This window comes from Pleuronectes platessa, chromosome 11 (assembly GCF_947347685.1).
Source record: "Pleuronectes platessa chromosome 11, fPlePla1.1, whole genome shotgun sequence".
In the NCBI taxonomy this organism is placed as follows: domain Eukaryota; kingdom Metazoa; phylum Chordata; class Actinopteri; order Pleuronectiformes; family Pleuronectidae; genus Pleuronectes; species Pleuronectes platessa.
Window position 1 is genome coordinate 2,928,799 of NC_070636.1, and position 19,262 is coordinate 2,948,060.

Below are 19,262 nucleotides of genomic sequence, written 5' to 3' on the forward strand. Positions count from 1 at the left end.
GAGTTAAGCACCGATTGATTTCCAGACGGAGCCGACACAGTGCATCATGCGGATCAGAGGAGGAAAGCCCATGGTAACCTAATAACGTCCTCCCCACAGTAAACTGCGATAGCGGGGCGTTATGTAACGGTTTGTTTTATGAGAGTCAGCAGGGCGCTGACAGCCCGGTAGTTATGGCACTGAAGTGTGTTGCAAACCTCTTTCCCGTGGTTTGTCCCGATATTGTTCCCCTCACATAAAAGGTTTTTTCCTTTTTTCTCTCCTCGCAGGGAGAATCCAGACCTTTGTACTTTATCTGAGCGCCGGCGCTCCACAGACGTGTGTATTAACGCCTTATCAGCGGAGAACTTCCAATCCCTGTTCAACGGGAGCGTTTAGAGACTCGCCTCTTGACATTTTCCTGACTATTAGAAAAAAGGGTCTCGTGGCTTCTTTTTCTTTGCAGGCTGAGCGGTTTGTTGCTTGTGATCTTTGTGTTGGAATTTTTTTCACCAGCGCTAATGAATGTTCTGTCGCTGAGAAAAAAAATGCTTTTAAATGCAAATGCAGAACATTATAATTACAATGCTAGCACAGATTAGCATAAAAAATGAAGCGTTTTGACTTGTAATAATTTAATTTTGCAGAAGTAAATGACTGTATTGTTTTAAGACGGAAGTCATGTGGAGAACTCGTGGCCCCCGGGGCACTGGCGATACGCAACCTCGCTGGTTTGAGTCATTTTCTGTCTGTTGCTCCCTTGTTTCCTGTCAACTCTTCACACTCTGTTATAAAGGCATTAAATACACAACTATAAAAAAAACTGTCTACCAGACTCATAATTAGGTATCATGCTGTGGTGATGATAAAGCTGATAAAGCTGATAATTACACAAATTGTATTGAGTGTTAAATTCAAGTTGTGTAGGTCAAAAGGTTAAAGAAATAGACTTGTCACAAAACGAGATTCACCATCAATGCAAAATAGAAAACGGGGTAAAGACGACTATCTCAGGCCGCATCAGAACTGCAGTTTGTTTTTTTTGAAAAATAAATAATAGATTTAGCTTCAGACTTTGCTTCAGACTATTGTTATATTGTATATCGAAAAACTCGCTTTTTGTTTGTGTATCTGTCATTTCACACAACTGTGGGTATATTTTCGATGACGGTAGATTACACATTGACTTTTTCCATTTTCAAGGCAGCACCACTCATTTACTACAACAGAAGATTCGACACCATCTGTCAGGGATACATGATAGAAAGAAGGGGGTGGTTGGGGGGGATGATGATAATAGTAATAAACTATCATTAAAATCTATACAGCACCTTGCAAAGCTGTGATTACAAGTAGGACAAATAACAACACAACCAAACACAAAGACAAACAATACAACATCATTTAAAGTCAAGTAATATCTAAAAAAGCGACAGTGACTTTCCAAGTCTGACCTCTTCAGATGACTGTGTCATTTACTCAGACACATGACAGATAACATGACAGAGGTATAACATCTACAAAACAATACACAAATAACAAAACACTTTGAAAGTCTAACTCTATCTCTTGTTGTGTTTCTCCTCAGATACCGACGACTCCGGTTGTGTGTTGCTGAACACTTCGAGGAAGGCGAGTATCCACATTCACTGAATTTCAATTGAATTCGTTATCCCAGTGTTTTTATCCCCAGTTACCTGTTAACGAGCACAGAAAGTCTCTTAAACTGAATCCAGAGCCTAATGGCTGTGTACAGGATTTCTGATTCAAATCGTACAACTGAAGTCTGGTTTGGAAACATCCCATAAAAACAACTGCAATGCACCAAATGCTGAAATGGAGGGAAAATGTGGTGTTGAACTTCTCCTGAACTTGAAGCCGGTGCATGAGAGACACTACTCCACTGGCGTCCGAATGGAGCCTCGGCACTAATCAGCATCAGACTCAACTTCCACCAACTGAACAAGAAGTTGACTCCTCAGATCAGAGAGGGCAGCGTGGAGCCCCCCGTGTTTATCCTGTGTTCCACAGTGATAAACCCCTGTGAACTCGATGCAGTGGAAATGGTCAGCTAGTGCCGATCGGTATTTTATCATTGTCTGATGAAGCTCCGTGCCTCTAAACTCTGTACAGTGTACAACCCAAGCTAAATGATCACTGCTGAATTTAAGTCACTTTAACAATAATTTAAATGATTAAATTAGTCGTAGAGATACAAAAATAGATTTTTGGGTTTAAACCAGATTTGGATAAATTAACTCATTAAACACGTTGATTCAAAACATTTCTAAAAATAGAAACATAAACAAAATATTCCTCTACACATTCCAAAAGGGATTTAAACAACTATTTTTTAGTTTATGTTAGAAATTAACATTTCTTTACCTTGTATTAATCTGGGGGGGAAAACGTGTATGTAGACTGAAACTGCACTGATTGGCTGAGCCTTACAACCGGGGTGTGGCCGTTCTAGTCCTCAGGTTCCTGACCTACTCTTCCTTATCCAAAGCTTTATTACAACAGGGGTTTTCCTAATCAAGACTTTTTTAATTTAATACCACAGGGCATTCAATACACTGATGTTTGTAAAACCAATCTGATTCGTGTGAGATATGCCTGACAGCTGAATGGCTCTGCTGTCATTGTATATATTCTCTGTGAAAGTGCTGTCTGCTGCTGTTTATGTTTTCATGCCGCTCTGCTGGCAGCCGGCTCATATTTTAGGTTTTAGTGTTTTAGCCGTGGCGCTGGCTCGTCCACGCTGCAGCAGGTCGGAGCGAGAAATCTCTTTATGACAGTGCGTTGTAAATCTGACAATTTTAAAATATGCTTGGAAAATCGGAAATCCCAGTCACATCATTATTGCCGCTGATGCCATTTTTAGCATTTTAGGATATAAAGAGTGGCTCTGGGGCTGTAGAGCCACATGTCTCTATAAACCATCTGCCTGTTTGATGGCCCTGTGGATTCTGATGGTCGCCCTGAGGTATGAAGTGTTTACCACGTCTGCATCGCTGCGTCATTCTTTTTCCATCCTAATCTACTTTATGAATGAGCACACCTCATCACAGGCAGGAGGTCCGGGCATGGAGAGACTCGATTTTCAGACCAAACAAACACAAGGGCAGCTAATTGTTTCATGCTCACCCAGAGAGGAGCTATAACCTTCATGTTCATGACCTGTGGATTCAATTCTCACCTAAAAATCGTAATGTTTTATTTCACTGTTGGTCTCTCATGTGCTTTTGGTCCAGATTTAATAGGCGACGTCTCCGTTAGTAATAGAACTGAAGTGGAGACCAGAATGCCGTCAGAAGAATGGAGGAGTATTCTGTTCTATCAAACACTGAAGAGGAATTTGATGAAACCATAATCTCTTTGACAGAGGAAGTAATATTACCATCATCAAACCTTTTGCAGGGCTACTCCTTATAAACTCCTGATATCCTGCACAAACAAGCCGCTTCTTGCTCGTCAGGACAAATGGATTTCGCAGCAGCACCCAGAGGCCAATGGTTTAAAACTGGTGGCCGAGGCTGTCGAGAAGGTTTGACTTCCTCTGTACGATGCCTGTCAGAGATTTCAGTTTGTCAACAGCTTGCCCTGGTTCCTCTCGCTAAATCTCCCTGTTCTGTATCTCAGTTCTCTTTTACTTTTTATCAATTTCACATGCTTCTCCGCCAAGAGTTTTGTTGTGGATCTGTTTTTCTTTGCAGTGCCCTATATTTAGATTTAATTTGGAAATGAGTATGTTTCTGCTGCAACAGCTGCGTTCTTTGCATGTTTCCTTATTTAGAACCAAAAGAAAATCTTCTTCGAACTGAAAGTCGTCCCAGTGCTGCGGCCTTCAAGAGACCACACTTGGAAATTCTAAAACAAAGCGAAATGAGCTCAGTTTAATATTAAACCTTTTAATCCCTCAAAAACTCCCAGACCGGAGGATTGACAGCTTCATTCAAACAAAACTAAATCAAATTTATTTATACACCCTCTATACACAAATAGCTCCAAAGACTCCAGACCCTCTCCCTGGTGTTTTATTTTGAAAAGAACAGCAGGGAATCCACTTGTCTTTAGAATTTCTGTCAGTCACACAATCAATTAAATCAAGGGCTGGTGGGAGTCCGCTACTCCTGATCGAGTTCATGTCTCTGTCCATTCTTTCAGTCTGGGTTTCTGGTGATTGTTAGACACCACTGGTCCGAATTGGATTAACTCTGAAGGGATAAAGCGTGTTTTCCATGTTCATTCATCTTTAAAAACCACATTAGTTGATTTAGTGGAGGGGAGCAAGATAAAGGTTAAAGCATTAATCAGTTTACGTGGTGTAAACACAAACTCTGAGTGGTTGACATACACGTTTGTTTCCTCTCTGTAAGATTAAGTTGCACTCAGCCCAAAATGTTTTGCCTGCGTTGATCTGTTCTCGTAATTTGTTCAACAACTCATATTATAACATCTGTTTCCACCGGCTGGAGCTCAGGAGGTAGAGAGAAGGTAGAAAAGCACCGTGGGAAGGATTGAGTGCAACTTGTACTGTGAACCTGGTGGTTGAGAAGACTGGAAACACACAAGATAAATACAGCCCAGTTACAGTAAAACCACAGCCTTCACTCAACAGCAAAAAAGAGTCTTTAGACTTGAAAGAAATTGATAAATATGAAGATATAATTGAAAATACAAATGTGTCACTTACGAAACCTTAGATTGGATCAATGAACGACCCATTCATGGATCCATATCTGCAGAACCTCTGGTGGATGGATTTTGATGATGTGTTTCTCTGATCAACCTGTTCAGCACTGACATGTGAAGTGAATCTAGTTCAGCCTTTAAAGGGATTCAATCTCCTCCGCAGTATGTGACGCTGATGAACTTCGAGGAGGAGATTCGGGCGCACCGGGACCTGGATGGCTTCTTGGCGAGGGCCAGCATCCTGCTGGACGAGACGGCCGCCTCGCTGGACGACGTTCTGAAGCGGATGTTGCACCACGTGGGTCAGGACAGCCACACGTCCGAGCCCGGTTGCAACTTCGAGGAGGTGATGAGCCTGCTTTTCACCGATGCAGGCGCTCAGGAAGTCAACGGTAAGCAAGCAACCCGCCGATGTGCTTTTTTTCTTTTCAACCAGCATGAGAGTAATGTGTGAAAAATACAGCAAACACAGAATGTGTAGCATCTGTGCCTGTCCACAATCAGACCAAGACCCCTTAACACCTGACACCCACCATAAAACATTTGACGTCTGCACATGTCAACCCCGATCTGAAGAAGAGCCTCTGCCTTTCTCAGGAGATGAATCGTCAGATAGACGTGAGACTCAAGGAGCTTTTAAGACTCAAGGAAAAGTGCTATTTTTTAAGTGGACGATAATGGAGCTCGATATGTGTGATTTGCATGTGCAGGCGACAAACATATGGCACAAACACAAACATTCTGATGCAACGATCTGTAAATAACAACCAAGCTGGTGGTCAAAACTAACACAATCCTGGTTTTCCAGTCAAGTCCGAGCTGTTGTTCATATTTTACTGAAAACAGAAAATGTTTGTGAGATGTTTTGGTTTGTTATTTTCACAGCTGAAACCTCGTTTGACTGTTTTTTACAAACAATGTAAAAATCATTCCAAGACGTGTATTGAATTTTTTTATTTTTTATTCCAGATTGCAGACTTTAAATGGCCAATTGTATTAATTTTGATTTAAGTGATTTTGCTGGTACACAGGAATCGTTCTATGTGGATCTGATCCCTGTCACATTGGTTCAGGTCTCGGGCTCAGATCGCTGTGGCTGAGCAGTAAAGCCTCTCGGTTAATGTGAATCTCCTCAGGCCCGTTAGAACAGGAGAAATCCGTCTCCTTACATAACAGCGTGGATCCACTGTTGAAGCCTCGCTCTGCTTTTACAAAAGAAATCGTTTGGCAAATTGTTTGCTTTCCTTCCAGTTGATGTCACAAAGATTATTTTTGTTTTCCGATACATTAATCTTTATATTTTTGTGGATATGAAACGCTGGCTGCTGGTTGGAGGACGTCGTGCAGATGCAGGGATAGAAAAACAAGTAAGAGGGGGTTTTCTTTCCACTGTGAGTCCACGTGAGGTAACGCAGTGTAAGCTCTGCCTGTCTCGTACATCTGTGTGCAGTGTTTTCCTGTCACTGTCCAGAGCTGTTGATGGTTAGTCAGAGGTGGGCGGTGTGCGAGCTCGCCCTGCACAGCCGCCTCTGACAGATCGGCGAGGTGATAATTGACTTCTGTCATCGATCACTCACTTAGCTTTTCAAATGGCTCTCCAAGACTCTCGAGCTGCGGCGGCCGAAAGCTCCTGGACCGCTTCTCTTCCCACGAAGAGGCAAAGGGAGAGAGAGTTTTTTCTTTCCGTCTCTTTGTGGCCGCCGTCTAAACAAAAAGGCTTCCCGCGCAGTTCTGGGCTGTTTTTAAAATCAATGCGCTTTCAGGGCTTTCACTGAATTTTGAAATCGCACAAAGCATGAACATATTTTTGTATCAGCAATGGCTTTAAAAAGAAAACAACTACGAATTGATAGTCACAGTTTGTGTAGAAGTCTTTCTGAAATGTCTTCAAATATTTACTGCGTCTTTAGACCAACTAGTTAAAAAGGGATCATAACTTGTTTTTAAAAATATTAAATATTAAAAATATATCGTGCAACAACAAGAGGAGCTTTGAATCATCTGAAAGTCGAGTTATCACTCTTGGGAAATTAATTAGTTGCAGCAGAAGCAGCAGGATAACGGTAAATGAGAATTGGGTGATGGTTGATTGTACGGAGGATAAATGATGTAACGATGGTAAAATTATGCAACTTATTATCAGTTAGATTTACAGTTTGAAACATGCAAATGAGCGGCGCTACTTTACTGTAGCTGCTCAATTATATTTACAGATCGAGCACAAAAAGAAATCATCTTAGACGTTCACAAATCATCACAGACAATCTAGAACTAGCATCAGGACTTTCTGATATGCAGGTGTTACAATGCGGATCCCTCCGATGTGTTGTCTTGGTGTGAACTCAGCAGCGAGGGGATTCTTCCTCCGACAGGTTCCCTGAATTAAAAACCTTGAAACATTCACACTCGTGTCAGTTCCGAGGGGAGAGGGAACGTCTCTAGGGGAGGAACAAAGGCTCTTCCTGGGGGAATACATTCATATTTTGCACGTAAGTATGTTATCATCGGGACATATCTCTTCAGGTATTAATTTCTCCCGTATCTGCGCTGGCTCTGCCGCAGCAGGGCGACGCGCCTGGCAAGCGGACCAGCTCATTTGGAGTGTAATACTGTACAGCTGCAAGATAAAGAGAACAGGGCCAGATTATAATGGGCACGGAAAGAACTGAGAATTACAGAAATGAAAAAGATGAAAGCCCACGGAGATAATTAGTCTTGCGCCAACTTATGCTGTGTGTGTTTTTTTTTTACTCACTCGTGTCTTTGAGTGTCTTGGGATTCTGTGATGGAGCACGATACACACACACACTGTGCCGAGCAATAATGAACTGCATTATGCTGATGATGCAATGCATTGATAATAATATTACTCCACTCACTATAATATGAGTATTGCTTTGCGTTAATCCTTCATTTGAACATATAAGTGATTGCAGGACGCTGGAGATGACGACGCTGCTTCCACAGTGACGAGCAGCTGCCACGCCAATGACTCACTGTCAGTGTTTTGAGTAATGATGTTCTGTTTAATTGTATTTTCCTCTCTTCCTCTGCGATGCTGTTTGCAGCCACGGCGCTCGGGGGCCGTGCACGCTGCTGATTGTGTGCCCTGTTTGTGATTGTACTGTAATCTCTCCCTAAATTGCTGTCACCTTTGATCGATCTCGACGGCTCTTCACTCTGCTGCATTTGCATAATTCCCCTTGTTTTTTGTTATTTTCAAATCAAACTGAAAAAACAGTCACATGTGTATAATTTTAATGGAGCAAAGGTGAGACTTGTTCTGAAACCAGGTATGTGTGTAGCCAAAACGTCTTATTAGACCTCAGTAAGGCCTCAGTAATTCCCCTTAAATTCAATTAGGCTGCACCAAATTGCTCAGTCCTCTAAATATGCTTGATTTCCTTCATCTAGATCGATTCATAATTGTTTGAGAAATTCACAAAAATGTCAAAATCTTACAATATTGAAGAAAGTGAATAATAAGCCCTGGAACCACCCTCTTAATCGAATCTGCTCCAACAGTTTAAGTGTCCTTCCTTGTCCCATCCTCCACCCTTCCACCAAATTTAAATAAAATCATTTCAGTGGTAATCCTGCTAAAAGAACCTTCTTGGCAGAGGTAAAAAAAACTACACAGAGATTTCTACTGTCTGAGTTTTGATACCCTTTGAGTTCTCCGATAAAGTGCTTAAGGACCTGTAACTATTACTAATGTGCATTCTCCTTTTTCTTAAGAACACATCCTTCCGGGTTCTGTAAATATTCGGGGAAATCATAAGCTCCGTTCAACGGGAAAAGGTGCTGTGTATTTTTTGAATCAGCCAACTCTGTCTCTCAATTATAATAATATATCTCCTCCAGGCCGGCGGCGCGACTCCTCACTGTGGAAATCTCTCCGTAACATTCTGCGGGAATGATCAGAATACTAAATGGAAGCCATTAATTCAAGCTCTTTACCAGATGAAAAATAGACGCCATACGTGTCATCTTTCCCTCGTCGTGATGTCTTCATTGACATCGCTGGGTTTCTCTGCACCGGCTGAACACATAACCGCTATCAGTGATAAAATCCAATCTCTGGTAATAGCCTGTAGACGGTAATCAAGATAAGATCTCTCCGCGGCCGACAAAGACGAGACATTGAGGGATTTTCTCTGGAAAATGATATTTAATATGCATGAGGTAAAGGAAGGCAGGAAATGAAGCTTCTGTTCAGCAGAGATATTTATGTGTGTGCCTGTCAACCAGGGAGTGTGTCTTTCTGTGTGTGTGTGTTGGGGGAGGGTTGCATAGTGTGTATCTGAGTGTCCTTTTCTCTGCGTATGTTTGTGTGAAGTCTTGAGAAAGTGCTCGCCCTGTTGATCAGAAGGCGACTGAACTGACTCTCTGGTCTCTCCTCTTGGTTCTTCTCTCTCCTCCCTTCTCCCCATGCAGACAAGTCTCAAAGTTTCGTTTTCTTTGATGACGGTAAGCTGTGCTAATTGGATGAAAATGTCAGCATCAGCCGCCGTGAGGCTGCAATCAGTGGTTTGCTTCTGTACCAATCACCATCAGTATGCCGTTTGTGCTCCTCTCCCCACACTCGGGACTGGGTCGATGCATCGAGTCATCAAATGATTACAGACGCCAGCAATCCCTCCCCGGTCACAGATATCAATGCCTCTTCAGCCGGCCCTCCAATCAACCGCCTCCCCCTCCAGCGGACCCATTGTCCAGTTCCCTCTCAAAAAGCCCCACGGACAAAAAAAAAACACTGCTGGTATTGTGTGAATACTTTGAGCTGGAAGTGACTTAAATTACTTCTTCAATTTGATTAAGATTGAAGTGATAAGATTCAAATTAACAAAGTGATTTGGCTTTAAAACGATGTCCTTGGCGGGAAGGAAAAAACAATCCTCCTGTGTTTTAAACAACTTACACTCAGGTAATTAGTTTTTTGAAATACACCTCGTCATATAGAAAGCACTTTACTTTGATGGTGCACTAAATGCCTGCAGGACACTGGTTTATTTAGCTGTGATGTAATTTGTTTTAATGCAGGCGAGTGGGAGATTAGAATTGACAACCTCCCTCGATAACAAGGTTTTCACCGTTGACCCAGTCCTAGTGGCCCCCCCTCATCATCATGTGACAACCTCGCATGTGTGTTATTGGCTATGATGGATACCTCATATACAGTAAGTGTGTCATCTGCCAGTGCTGTATGAAGCCCTCCGAGGTTTTAATCACCTCCTTCAAAGCTCCCTCCGCAGCTCGTGCTTTGAAGGCAACCCTTCATTTTACTTCCTGTGTGTGTCTGTGTGTGTGTGTGTGTGTGTGTGTGTGTTGCTGGCACGTAAAGCAACGGTTGCTCAGTTAATCTCGTAGGCAGCACGAGATCAGGAGGTTTTTTATTGAGGTCACCTCTGAGCATAATATAAGGAGTCTCTCGTCGCTGAAGGGACTCGTTGCCCGTTCACACACAGACGGAGAGAAACCATGAATCCCTGTGGTTTCACCTCCACTGCTTTACTGCCGCTCTTTAAACTCCCACATCAACCAGATACAATATTAACATCCCCGTTACTTAAAGCATATTTATTGATTTGTGTCTTCTCGGTGGGGACAGACTGCATTATCCTCATGTGATTCACAGAAATTTGCAATCTGTGTCTCCCCTCCACAAACCAAATCGCGTGGATAATGCGGTTAAAGAAATTCACCAACAATCCCCGAAGATCAAAGGGCCGATGCAGCCAGCCGGTCTCGCCCCTCGTCACATTTCTCATCAGTTTCCATTGAAGTTTGTCACATTTGATATGCTACGTGTGAGCGTCTGTGGGTTTTTTGTCTGTGGAAAAAGCCGTGTTTGCATAAAAAAGCTGACGAAACTTTGCAGAAATCTTCACATAACTGACAAGTATCATGTGTGTGTGTGTGTGTGTGTGTGTGTGTGTGTGTGTGTGTGTCTTCCAGCCGTCTCCCACTTAATTGCATTGATCACACCAGCGGCCTCTCAGCAGCAGCTTGTGTCCGCTCACATTCACTTCAGGTTTATTCACCTTAGCTGGTGATTTGATGTAAAATCTCATATGTGATCAATCAGATTCAGATCAAATCGGTGTAGGACAGGGTCAGGTAGTGACCTCTCGTGAGATCAATGTGAAGTTCAGGTAGAATCAGCCCACGTAGCTGATGACCACAGGATGTGTGTAGAACAGAATTCTTCAGTGTGCTTCCTGAGTTACCAGATCAGATGTAAACAATGCAACAAACACAGGACTCACAGGTTAGAAACATTGTTTTATTGTGAAGGTTGATTCCTCCTGGTGGGACGTGGACCTCCCCACGCACACCTTCTCTCTTTCTATGTTTCTGATCTTCCCTCTCCTCTCGTGTCACCTCCTGTCTCCCTCCTTTTCATCCCCTCTTTATCTTTTAATCTTCTTTTTGTCTGTTTGCATCTCTCACTCTTTCTGTGTCTCTCTGCCCCCCACATCAATGAGAAATTGGATGTTTTTTGATTATTACATGGCTGTCAGGCTCACTGCTATTAATTGAATTGAATCCCAGTCCATCTCCTTCACCTCTCTGTCTCCCCCTCGCTCTCCTTTTCATCTTGTCTCTCTCTCATTTTCTATCTTGTCCTTCGTAGCTCCTGTCTGTCTTTCTCGAACATTTGTCCTTTCTCTGTTTGGTTCTCTCTCTCTCTCTCTCTCTCTTCTCTCTCTCTCTCTCTCTCTCTCTCTCTCTCTCTGAATTTCTCCCCCTTCTTCGTCTCTCTCCTTGTCACCCTATTCTCTCCTTTTCTTCCTGCCTCTCTCGGTCTTCCACCCCCTTTCATTCTCCCTCTCTATAGGCTTCTTTTCATCCTTTCTTCGCCTCTCTCTATCCTCATGCCCTCTCTCTCTCTCTCTCTCTCTCTCACTTATTCCTCTGTCTCTCTTGTTTGCCCTCCCCCCCCTCTCGCTCATTCTCCGTTCCGGGCTCTCTCACTCCTTGAGCACTGTGATACTGTTGTCATGGTGACGCCCATCATTTTCTGGCATGAATGGAGGATACTTTATTGATGAGATGGCAGAGGGAGAGAAAGGGAGAGTGATAGAGCTAGAGAGAGCGAGAGAGAGAGAGAGAGAGAGAGAGAGAGAGACCACCGGCAGGGAAAATCTGAATGATACGGAAATGATCGTCCCCGCTGCTTAAGATACAACTCTGTAATTTGTGGAGCACTAATGAGTCAAAGAGGACATTACAAGCCAAAGCACGCTGAATCCTCTCTGGGGGTTTGGGACAGTCACCGCTGCTGAAGAATCCCCCCCCCCCATACCACTGTTATTCGTCTCTGTCAACGTGAGAAGTCTGAGGGGAAATTCCTCTTATTAGGAAGCAGCAAGCTGGCTTCAGCCGTGCCGCTGGTTTCCCACGTTTAATGATTTGTGCTGCGTAAACATGGCAGCATAATGAAATGTGTTTTTTTACTCCGCTAACATGAGCGTTGGCGTTTTCCGGGGTTGGATGGACATTTGTTATTAGCGTGTGGTGGAGCGGTGTTTGCACCACCACACCGTCTGAAGCAGAAGGCGAGCTCGTTAGACACTTGTGATGTAGACGTCACATTGAGTCGCTTGGCACAGCAGACCAAGCCCTAAATTTGGCTGACACCATTAAACTAAAATAAAGAAATCAGAGTCAGATATTATTTTCAAATGCATGAATACTCCAGATTTAAACAATAGAGGCTGTCAAACCTACATTGCTGGGATCATTAAGTCTTTCTCCTCTGATTATAAAGCACATTATAGCTTTTTTAACACTACAGACGTGGGATGACATGCACTGCTGGTGCTATCAAGGCCTGCACAGACAAGAAGGCGTTCATCATGGTGTGTGTGTGTGTGTGTGTGTGTGAAGATCAAACTGGACGTGAGGTCGATCCAACATGTGTTTGATCTCTGTCCTTTGCTCCACAGTTCACCTGCTGTCCGAGACGATCCAGGGGGTGACGGCCACGGCCACCGGGATCCAGTACCAGCAGTCCTGGCTCTGCATCCTGTAAGCTGAGGTGTATGCGCATGTTGCATGTTGGATCTGAAGATGAGCGGATTTAGTCAATAACAGATCAGCCAGTCGAGAGGAGATTTATGGAATTAAATATGTATTGCAAGAAATACCTACTAATACATAACTGCACTCACCCAAATGAGTAATGAAGTATATTATTAGATAAAGTAAAAAACTATATCTAAGGAAAATGTATTTAATGATTATTTAGATCTTTAGCTTAGTCAGTGTCCCTTTCACTAACATGGAGTAGGCAGGGTTTATGACTTCAAGTACAGGCAGCAGCTAGTAGGCGGTGCTTTTTGGAAACATTTAACTAAAAAATACAGAATGTAAAATCATCCATGTAGAATGTGTGAATGTGTTACTTTACGTTTTTATTAATTTAATATTTAACGCCTGTGTGAAGTATATTTTGCTTTTTGTTTTCCTTCGCTGTACAACTAAGTATGTGCATGTATTAACATATTCAGAGATGTATGTCCGTCTGTCTGTGTGTGTGTGTGTGTGTGTGTGTCTGTGTGTGTATGTGTACAAGTAATTGCAGGCTTGCCCATGAATACTGTTTAACTGTTGCTGGAGAGAAAGCGGTTAATCTATGGAAATGAAGGGCGATGCCGGCAAGGTGAGGTGTTGACATTTATAAAACCTCCTCCTCCTCCTCCTCCTCCTCCTCCTCCTCCTCCTCCTCCTCCTCCTCCTCCTCCTCTTCCTCCTCCTCCTCTCTCTCTCTGCTCCAGATGCAACGTGAAGCATCTCCAGAGGCGTCATGTGTGCATCTCCCGCCTGGAGAGGCCTCAGAACTGGGGAGAGAACTGCTGCGAGGTCCGCTATGTCATCTTGATACTGTCCCCAAACAAAATGGTAACTGCCGCCCCCCCCACTGGGATTTATCTGTCTTTGGTGTTTTTTTTGTATATCAGCTAGTTCAATTAATTCATTATATTCTAGATCATTTGTTGTATATACTCTGGCTTCTATCTAAAAGTTAAGTTCCCACTATATTCCTCTTTATTCTTTTATTAATTAGTTCCTTAGTATATTTTTTCCAGACGTCATGTACGGTGCTTTAGCTGCAGGTGCAAGGATGGATCGATGGAAGCATCCCGCTGCTACAGCATGAGTAATTGACCATTTGCATTTCCTCCTCTTCTGCTTTCAGCGACTCTATTTCAAACCAAATGTAGTTAAAACCTGCGTCTGCAGTTAGGGAGTCTTAAAAGCAAACTGAGCCAAGTGACTAAATGTGATGTTTTTAATCAACCCACTCAGATCGCCACGTTACAAAATAAAATAAAAAACTGATCCCATTGCGACAAAGACATTTAAAAGCCACTGATTATGTGCCACGGTAATTATAGTAATAAAAACATAAAAAAATCTGATCTACAATTATTTAATTTAAGTCATTTAACTCTAATTACGTCTGACGAAGCGTCCAAGCGGCCAAATGGCTGCTGAACACATTTCAATCCGAGAGCCTCTCCGTGTCTCGCGTGGGAGCGAGTGCTCTGCCAGCTGAACCTGTCGGGTCACTGTCATGAGCAGCTCTTTGCTGTTTTCTCCGTTTTCTGAAGAGCTTCGCTGCTGCCGATGGAAAGTGACACAGATCCTGTAATACCCTTCCATCCCATCATAACACCAACTCTGACCACTTCCCATCGAAGCACTCAACCCTCCTGTCCATCTCCGCTGCCTCATCAGCACACACTCACCTGTACACACACACACACACACACAAAACAACACAAGTCCAATCCCTGCTGCCTAAGTTGCGCCTGCCGTCCAAACCACACGAGAGTTTTACGAATCCCTGAATCTGAGAAGTTAGAAAACGCCACTGGCCTTGTTTAATTTATTTTTAAAAAACTCTGAGGCTTCGTTTTTTTGTCTGGACGAGCAAAGATGTTCACGTTTGGAAATGATGACCAGACGACCGCCACTGCCTCCTGATTGGTTCTCACGCGGTAATCGTCCCCTCCCCCCTCTGCCAGTCTCACAGGCAGCAATCACCACCACTAATGACATTCTCAGACATTACTCTCGTCCCAAATAAACATAAAACACTATCGTCGCTCAATTGTTCTCGATGTGACTGCGTTCTGCGAGAGGAAAAGGAAATTCCTTGAAGGGGCATGATGATGATGATGATGGTGATGATGATAGGAATTCCTCTGGGTTGGTAAATGTATGTTATCGAGCATAAGTGTGGGGGGAGCGGTTCCATCGCCCACCATTTACAGAGCTTCAAAGCATTTATTGTTGTTTTTGTTGCTCTTTCTTCGCTCACAGTGAATGTGCTGCAAAGACGTGACTCGGACGGAAAACCTCGGTTTCAAGTTCAGTCCGTCAAACAAACACTCACCTGAAAGTTCACATCAACACATCCGTCCTCAAAGAAACTCGTTTGGTAGTTTGAGAAGCTGCCCTCGGTGTTATTATTGTCTTACTTATCTGGTTGGATTAGGGTTAGGGTTAGCCCTCCAAAAAACACATGGTACATGATAAACATTCTTGTCTTCAACCAAAACTGACAGAAATCATGGGGGCGTCTTCCTTACAGAGATGATCATGTATTTAAGAGGGTTATTCTTTGCTCTGGATCAGCTACTCTCAGGGGCCCCTTCTTATCTTAAGGCCCCCAGGGAATTGCCTGCTTTGCCTCGATGTTGCAGCGCCCCTGGTGTGAGGAAAGTGATGTGAACCTGTGTATGAGAATAACACGTCTCCTCTGCCTCTGAAATCGTATCTGACTGAAGGTGGGGTATCCCGTGCCTTCACACGGAGTTAAATCCTCCAGATTAATCAAGATGAAATCTCCCAGCTCTTCCAGCTCCGGTTAAAAATTCAGTTACCACTTTGAACGAGCTTAAAGGCTTTAGTTCCTCTGTTTGCCGCAGCTGCTTCTGTGTGCGCGCTGAGCCGGCTACGTTGGTATCAACACCACCTGGCTAACAAGGCTTCCCTGGCACCACAGGCACTCGCAGGCTGCCAGCACCGTATTACCGTCACTCTGTTGCACTTTGTGACTCGGGGCGCCATCATTTCTAACAGATGTGGGATTATTGACAGGAAGCCAGCTCCAAAACTGCCGACATAACCTGTCACACTTTCCATCGAAGGTAGCGGTAATTAAATGAAAACCGGATTGATGTCTCTAAGTAACGGTGAGGGCCTTTTCTGCCATGGATACATTTCAATTTATAAAGACACAGTTTGTTTTATAATAAGCAGAGAATTATTCTCTGAATCTGCTCTGACGTTTTCCGTGTCCTTCAGAACCTTGTTTTGGTTTCACAATAAACTGTTTGGATTCTCTCTAGTTGCATCTTCTGCAGCTGCACAAGGTTTGAGGACGATATTCATGAATGTGTAACTGTTTGCTATCGCGGTGGAAACTTCATTTACTCCTGTTTGCTCTTTTTTCCAGAAAAGCACCAAGACGGCGATGGAGCTGGGCCGGACGTTTGCCACCCTCTTCTCCGACATCTCCTTCAGGCAGAAGCTGCTCGAGACCAAGACGCAGGAGGAGTTCAAGGAGGCGCTGGTGTTCCAGAGGCACCAGCTGACGGCGGTCAACCAGCCGCCCACCGCTCTGGGGAAGGAGGAGACTGACCCCCACAGTCACAAACCCCTCAAGGTGGAGCTGCACGACCTTTCACTGTCGGGCGATTAGGCCCATTTCCAAACCATGTATTCATATGACAGCTTCGTGAGTCATCCCCAGCGGCCGGAGATCTCGGCCCTCACCAGTTTTCCTCTAGATCTTCAAATTTTTACTTTCAAATGCGTCTCATCCTCATGTTCCTCCCTCACCTTTCACTCTCTTTGAATCATCTCATCTATTAAATGCATTTACACACGTAGATTTCAGCTATATTACAATTTTGCAATAATAATAATGATAAACTTTTATTTATACATCACAATTACTGCATATAATTAAATTTAAAAGCAGTTAAAACATTTCTGATAAAACAATAACAGAAACTATGTGGAATAAATGAGACTAAATTAAATGATTTTAGTAAAAAACACTTCAGGAGAAGGTGACGCTTAAACGATGTGTCTCAGGGTTTCTTTGGAGATTTTGAAATCAGCCTCAGCTTCCTTGCTACTGGTTGTTTAGTTGACGTAGCAGCAGTCACATGATGAGGTTGTCCTCCTGAATGTTTGACCTTCCTCACAGTCCGACACCTGAACGACCACGGGCAAAGACATCGCCCCAATTTCCCTCAGCGTGATCTCGTCTTTTCAGGACTCTGTAGAGAAATGAGACTATGCACATACTTTTACATTTTTTATTCTCCTCCATCTCGTTCTCCGCTCTTAACCACCCTCCTCTTCCTCCTCCTCCCTCTCCTCCTCCTCCTCTTCCTCGCTCGACTGGCTTGACTCGTCCATCTTTTCTCTCCCCTTAATCAATCAGCATCAACTCCTGCCAGGCCTCCTCAGTGGGTAAATGACCTTACATCTCTCACAGCCCTGTCAGAACTCGCCAGCTCTTGCTACACATGCATGTACACACACACACACACACACACACACACACACACACACACACACACACACACACACACACACAAGTTAACACACACACACCTCCAGAGGGGCTCTGCTCGATGCCGCGGACCCACATCTCCTCCTAATGTTGCTGCTGACAGACCGGGGCTCCCAGACATTTCCAGTTGTGTGTGTTTTTTATTATTATTTCTTGTTAGGTGTTTATCCCACGGCTTGAAAGGCTCAGTGCCACTCAGTGAAAGAGGGATATATAGAAAAAGACAGATGGGGGGAGAGGGGAGGGGGGAAGAGGAGTGGAGAGAGAGCAGGTGAAATCAGGAGGAAACAGAAAAATGATAAAAATGAGGGGAGAGAGGCAGAAAAGGAGAAACCACCCACTTTTCGCCGCCTCCTTCCACATCCGAAATTGACATGAGACCAGCCGCGGCAGTGCACCACTTTACTGTACTTACAGCAACGAGGCCAAATTATTGCGTTTTTATGTTTTTTTATGTTTTTTTCTGCGTCCGTCGATTCCTGCAGAACGAAAACCCGGCAAACAGGTGGAGAGTAATTCCTCTCGAGACTTTTGTTTATCGATCCTGAGCCAAAAGCTGGTGATCAGGCTGCACGCACACACAGAGAACACACACAGACACACACACACACACACACACACACACACTCTGTTGTAATAATGCGTTATGCCGTGATGTAAAGGGATTTAATGGATGAACAGTCCTTGTTGAACATGCATGTGTAGCTAAGTGAAACTAGCCAGGCTGCTCAGGCTGTTGTTTGTTTTTATGTCGTTTGTGTTGAGATGAATTACTTTGTTCTGCCAAAAGCTGCCAGAACTTTTTACGATGACAAACGAGGCAGAAAATATTTTTCCCCGAGAGCTATACGTACTCAAATTCCCCTCGTCGTCGCCCGATCCACTTAATTGTATAATGCTGTGTTCAACAAGACATGGGTAAGTGGATAATTTACTTAATAAGCTCAGTCAGGGCTGCACATTTGTTCCCAATCTTCTGTAACCTGAAAGCTCATCTTTTTAAGAAGCCCTTCATGTCCCCTCTTGAGTCACGTGGCCCTTTCCCACTCGTCCTCCTCCAGACTTCTCTAAAAATGACTCCAAATCGTTCGTCAGGGATGTTTAATAAATGCACTTTTAAATCCGGCCGCGCTGCTCTGCTTACTTTGTTTTTTGCGTATTATGCAATTACAGATTTCCTTGGATTTGATTGTCCAAGTCATCTTTGGGACAGAGAGCACCCTGTGGCATCACCAGTGTCTTAGCGCAATCATCTAAGGGGCAATTTTGTAATCTAAATGTGTCATTGTCCACGATGCAGAGTGCAGAAGAAATGAACACTTGGTCGGTTGAGCCTCTTGATATAAATGCTGTTTTGTGGAGCTCACTATAGCTAAATTAGCAAGATGGCTAAAAGCAAAATATTGCAAAATGTTATGTAAACTAGAATATCGCCTACGTCCGCCGAGGCCCAGCATTCCTCTTACCAAACCACATTTATATTCAGTCAATCCAGGGGTTTTATTGTGGATCTGCATCAACTGCACACAGATCCATGAATCACTGTCTGAGAAATCAATGAAAATATTGAAAAACGCTCTTTCTCAGTGGACAAGATCAAATTTAATCAGGATCAAACTCCTTTTTCTGCAACTACAGCAGAAGAAAACACTGCAGTCGTGCCACTTCTGGCTGCAGGTGGCACATGTGGCTGTTTCTTCCTTTACCTGTAGATGGCGCTCACTGGCATGTCCCCCCTCGTCCCTTCTCTCGCCTCTAGGTGACGGATGTTTGACTGATCCTGTTTTCAGTCACCTGGCATCAAGAAGAAACTCTGTGTCCTTGTTGAAACTCTGACCGTCTTCCTTCTGTCCGCAGTGTCAGGACTTCTTCAAACCCGGCCGGGGGATTTACGAGGACCTGTGCCGCAGACTTCCTTTCTACCCCTCTGACTTCACAGATGGTAGGTTGGACCTGGACTTGTAGTGAAAGTGAATCATCTTCC

The 19,262-nt window shown here is 43.7% G+C and overlaps 1 protein-coding gene across 4 annotated transcripts in view; it reads left to right on the forward strand.

The window, feature by feature from the left end:
* Nucleotides 1-19,262, forward strand: part of slc4a11 (solute carrier family 4 member 11) — a 67,421-nt gene that overhangs the window by 32,353 nt on the left and 15,806 nt on the right. For all 4 annotated transcript variants that reach the window (XM_053433727.1, XM_053433730.1, XM_053433728.1 and 1 more), the window contains exons 4-9: nt 1,568-1,611; nt 4,838-5,066; nt 12,627-12,708; nt 13,458-13,581; nt 16,148-16,357; nt 19,136-19,220. In XM_053433727.1, coding sequence (XP_053289702.1) covers nt 1,568-1,611; nt 4,838-5,066; nt 12,627-12,708; nt 13,458-13,581; nt 16,148-16,357; nt 19,136-19,220 — 774 coding nt within the window. The remainder of the gene's footprint in view (nt 1-1,567; nt 1,612-4,837; nt 5,067-12,626; nt 12,709-13,457; nt 13,582-16,147; nt 16,358-19,135; nt 19,221-19,262) is intronic.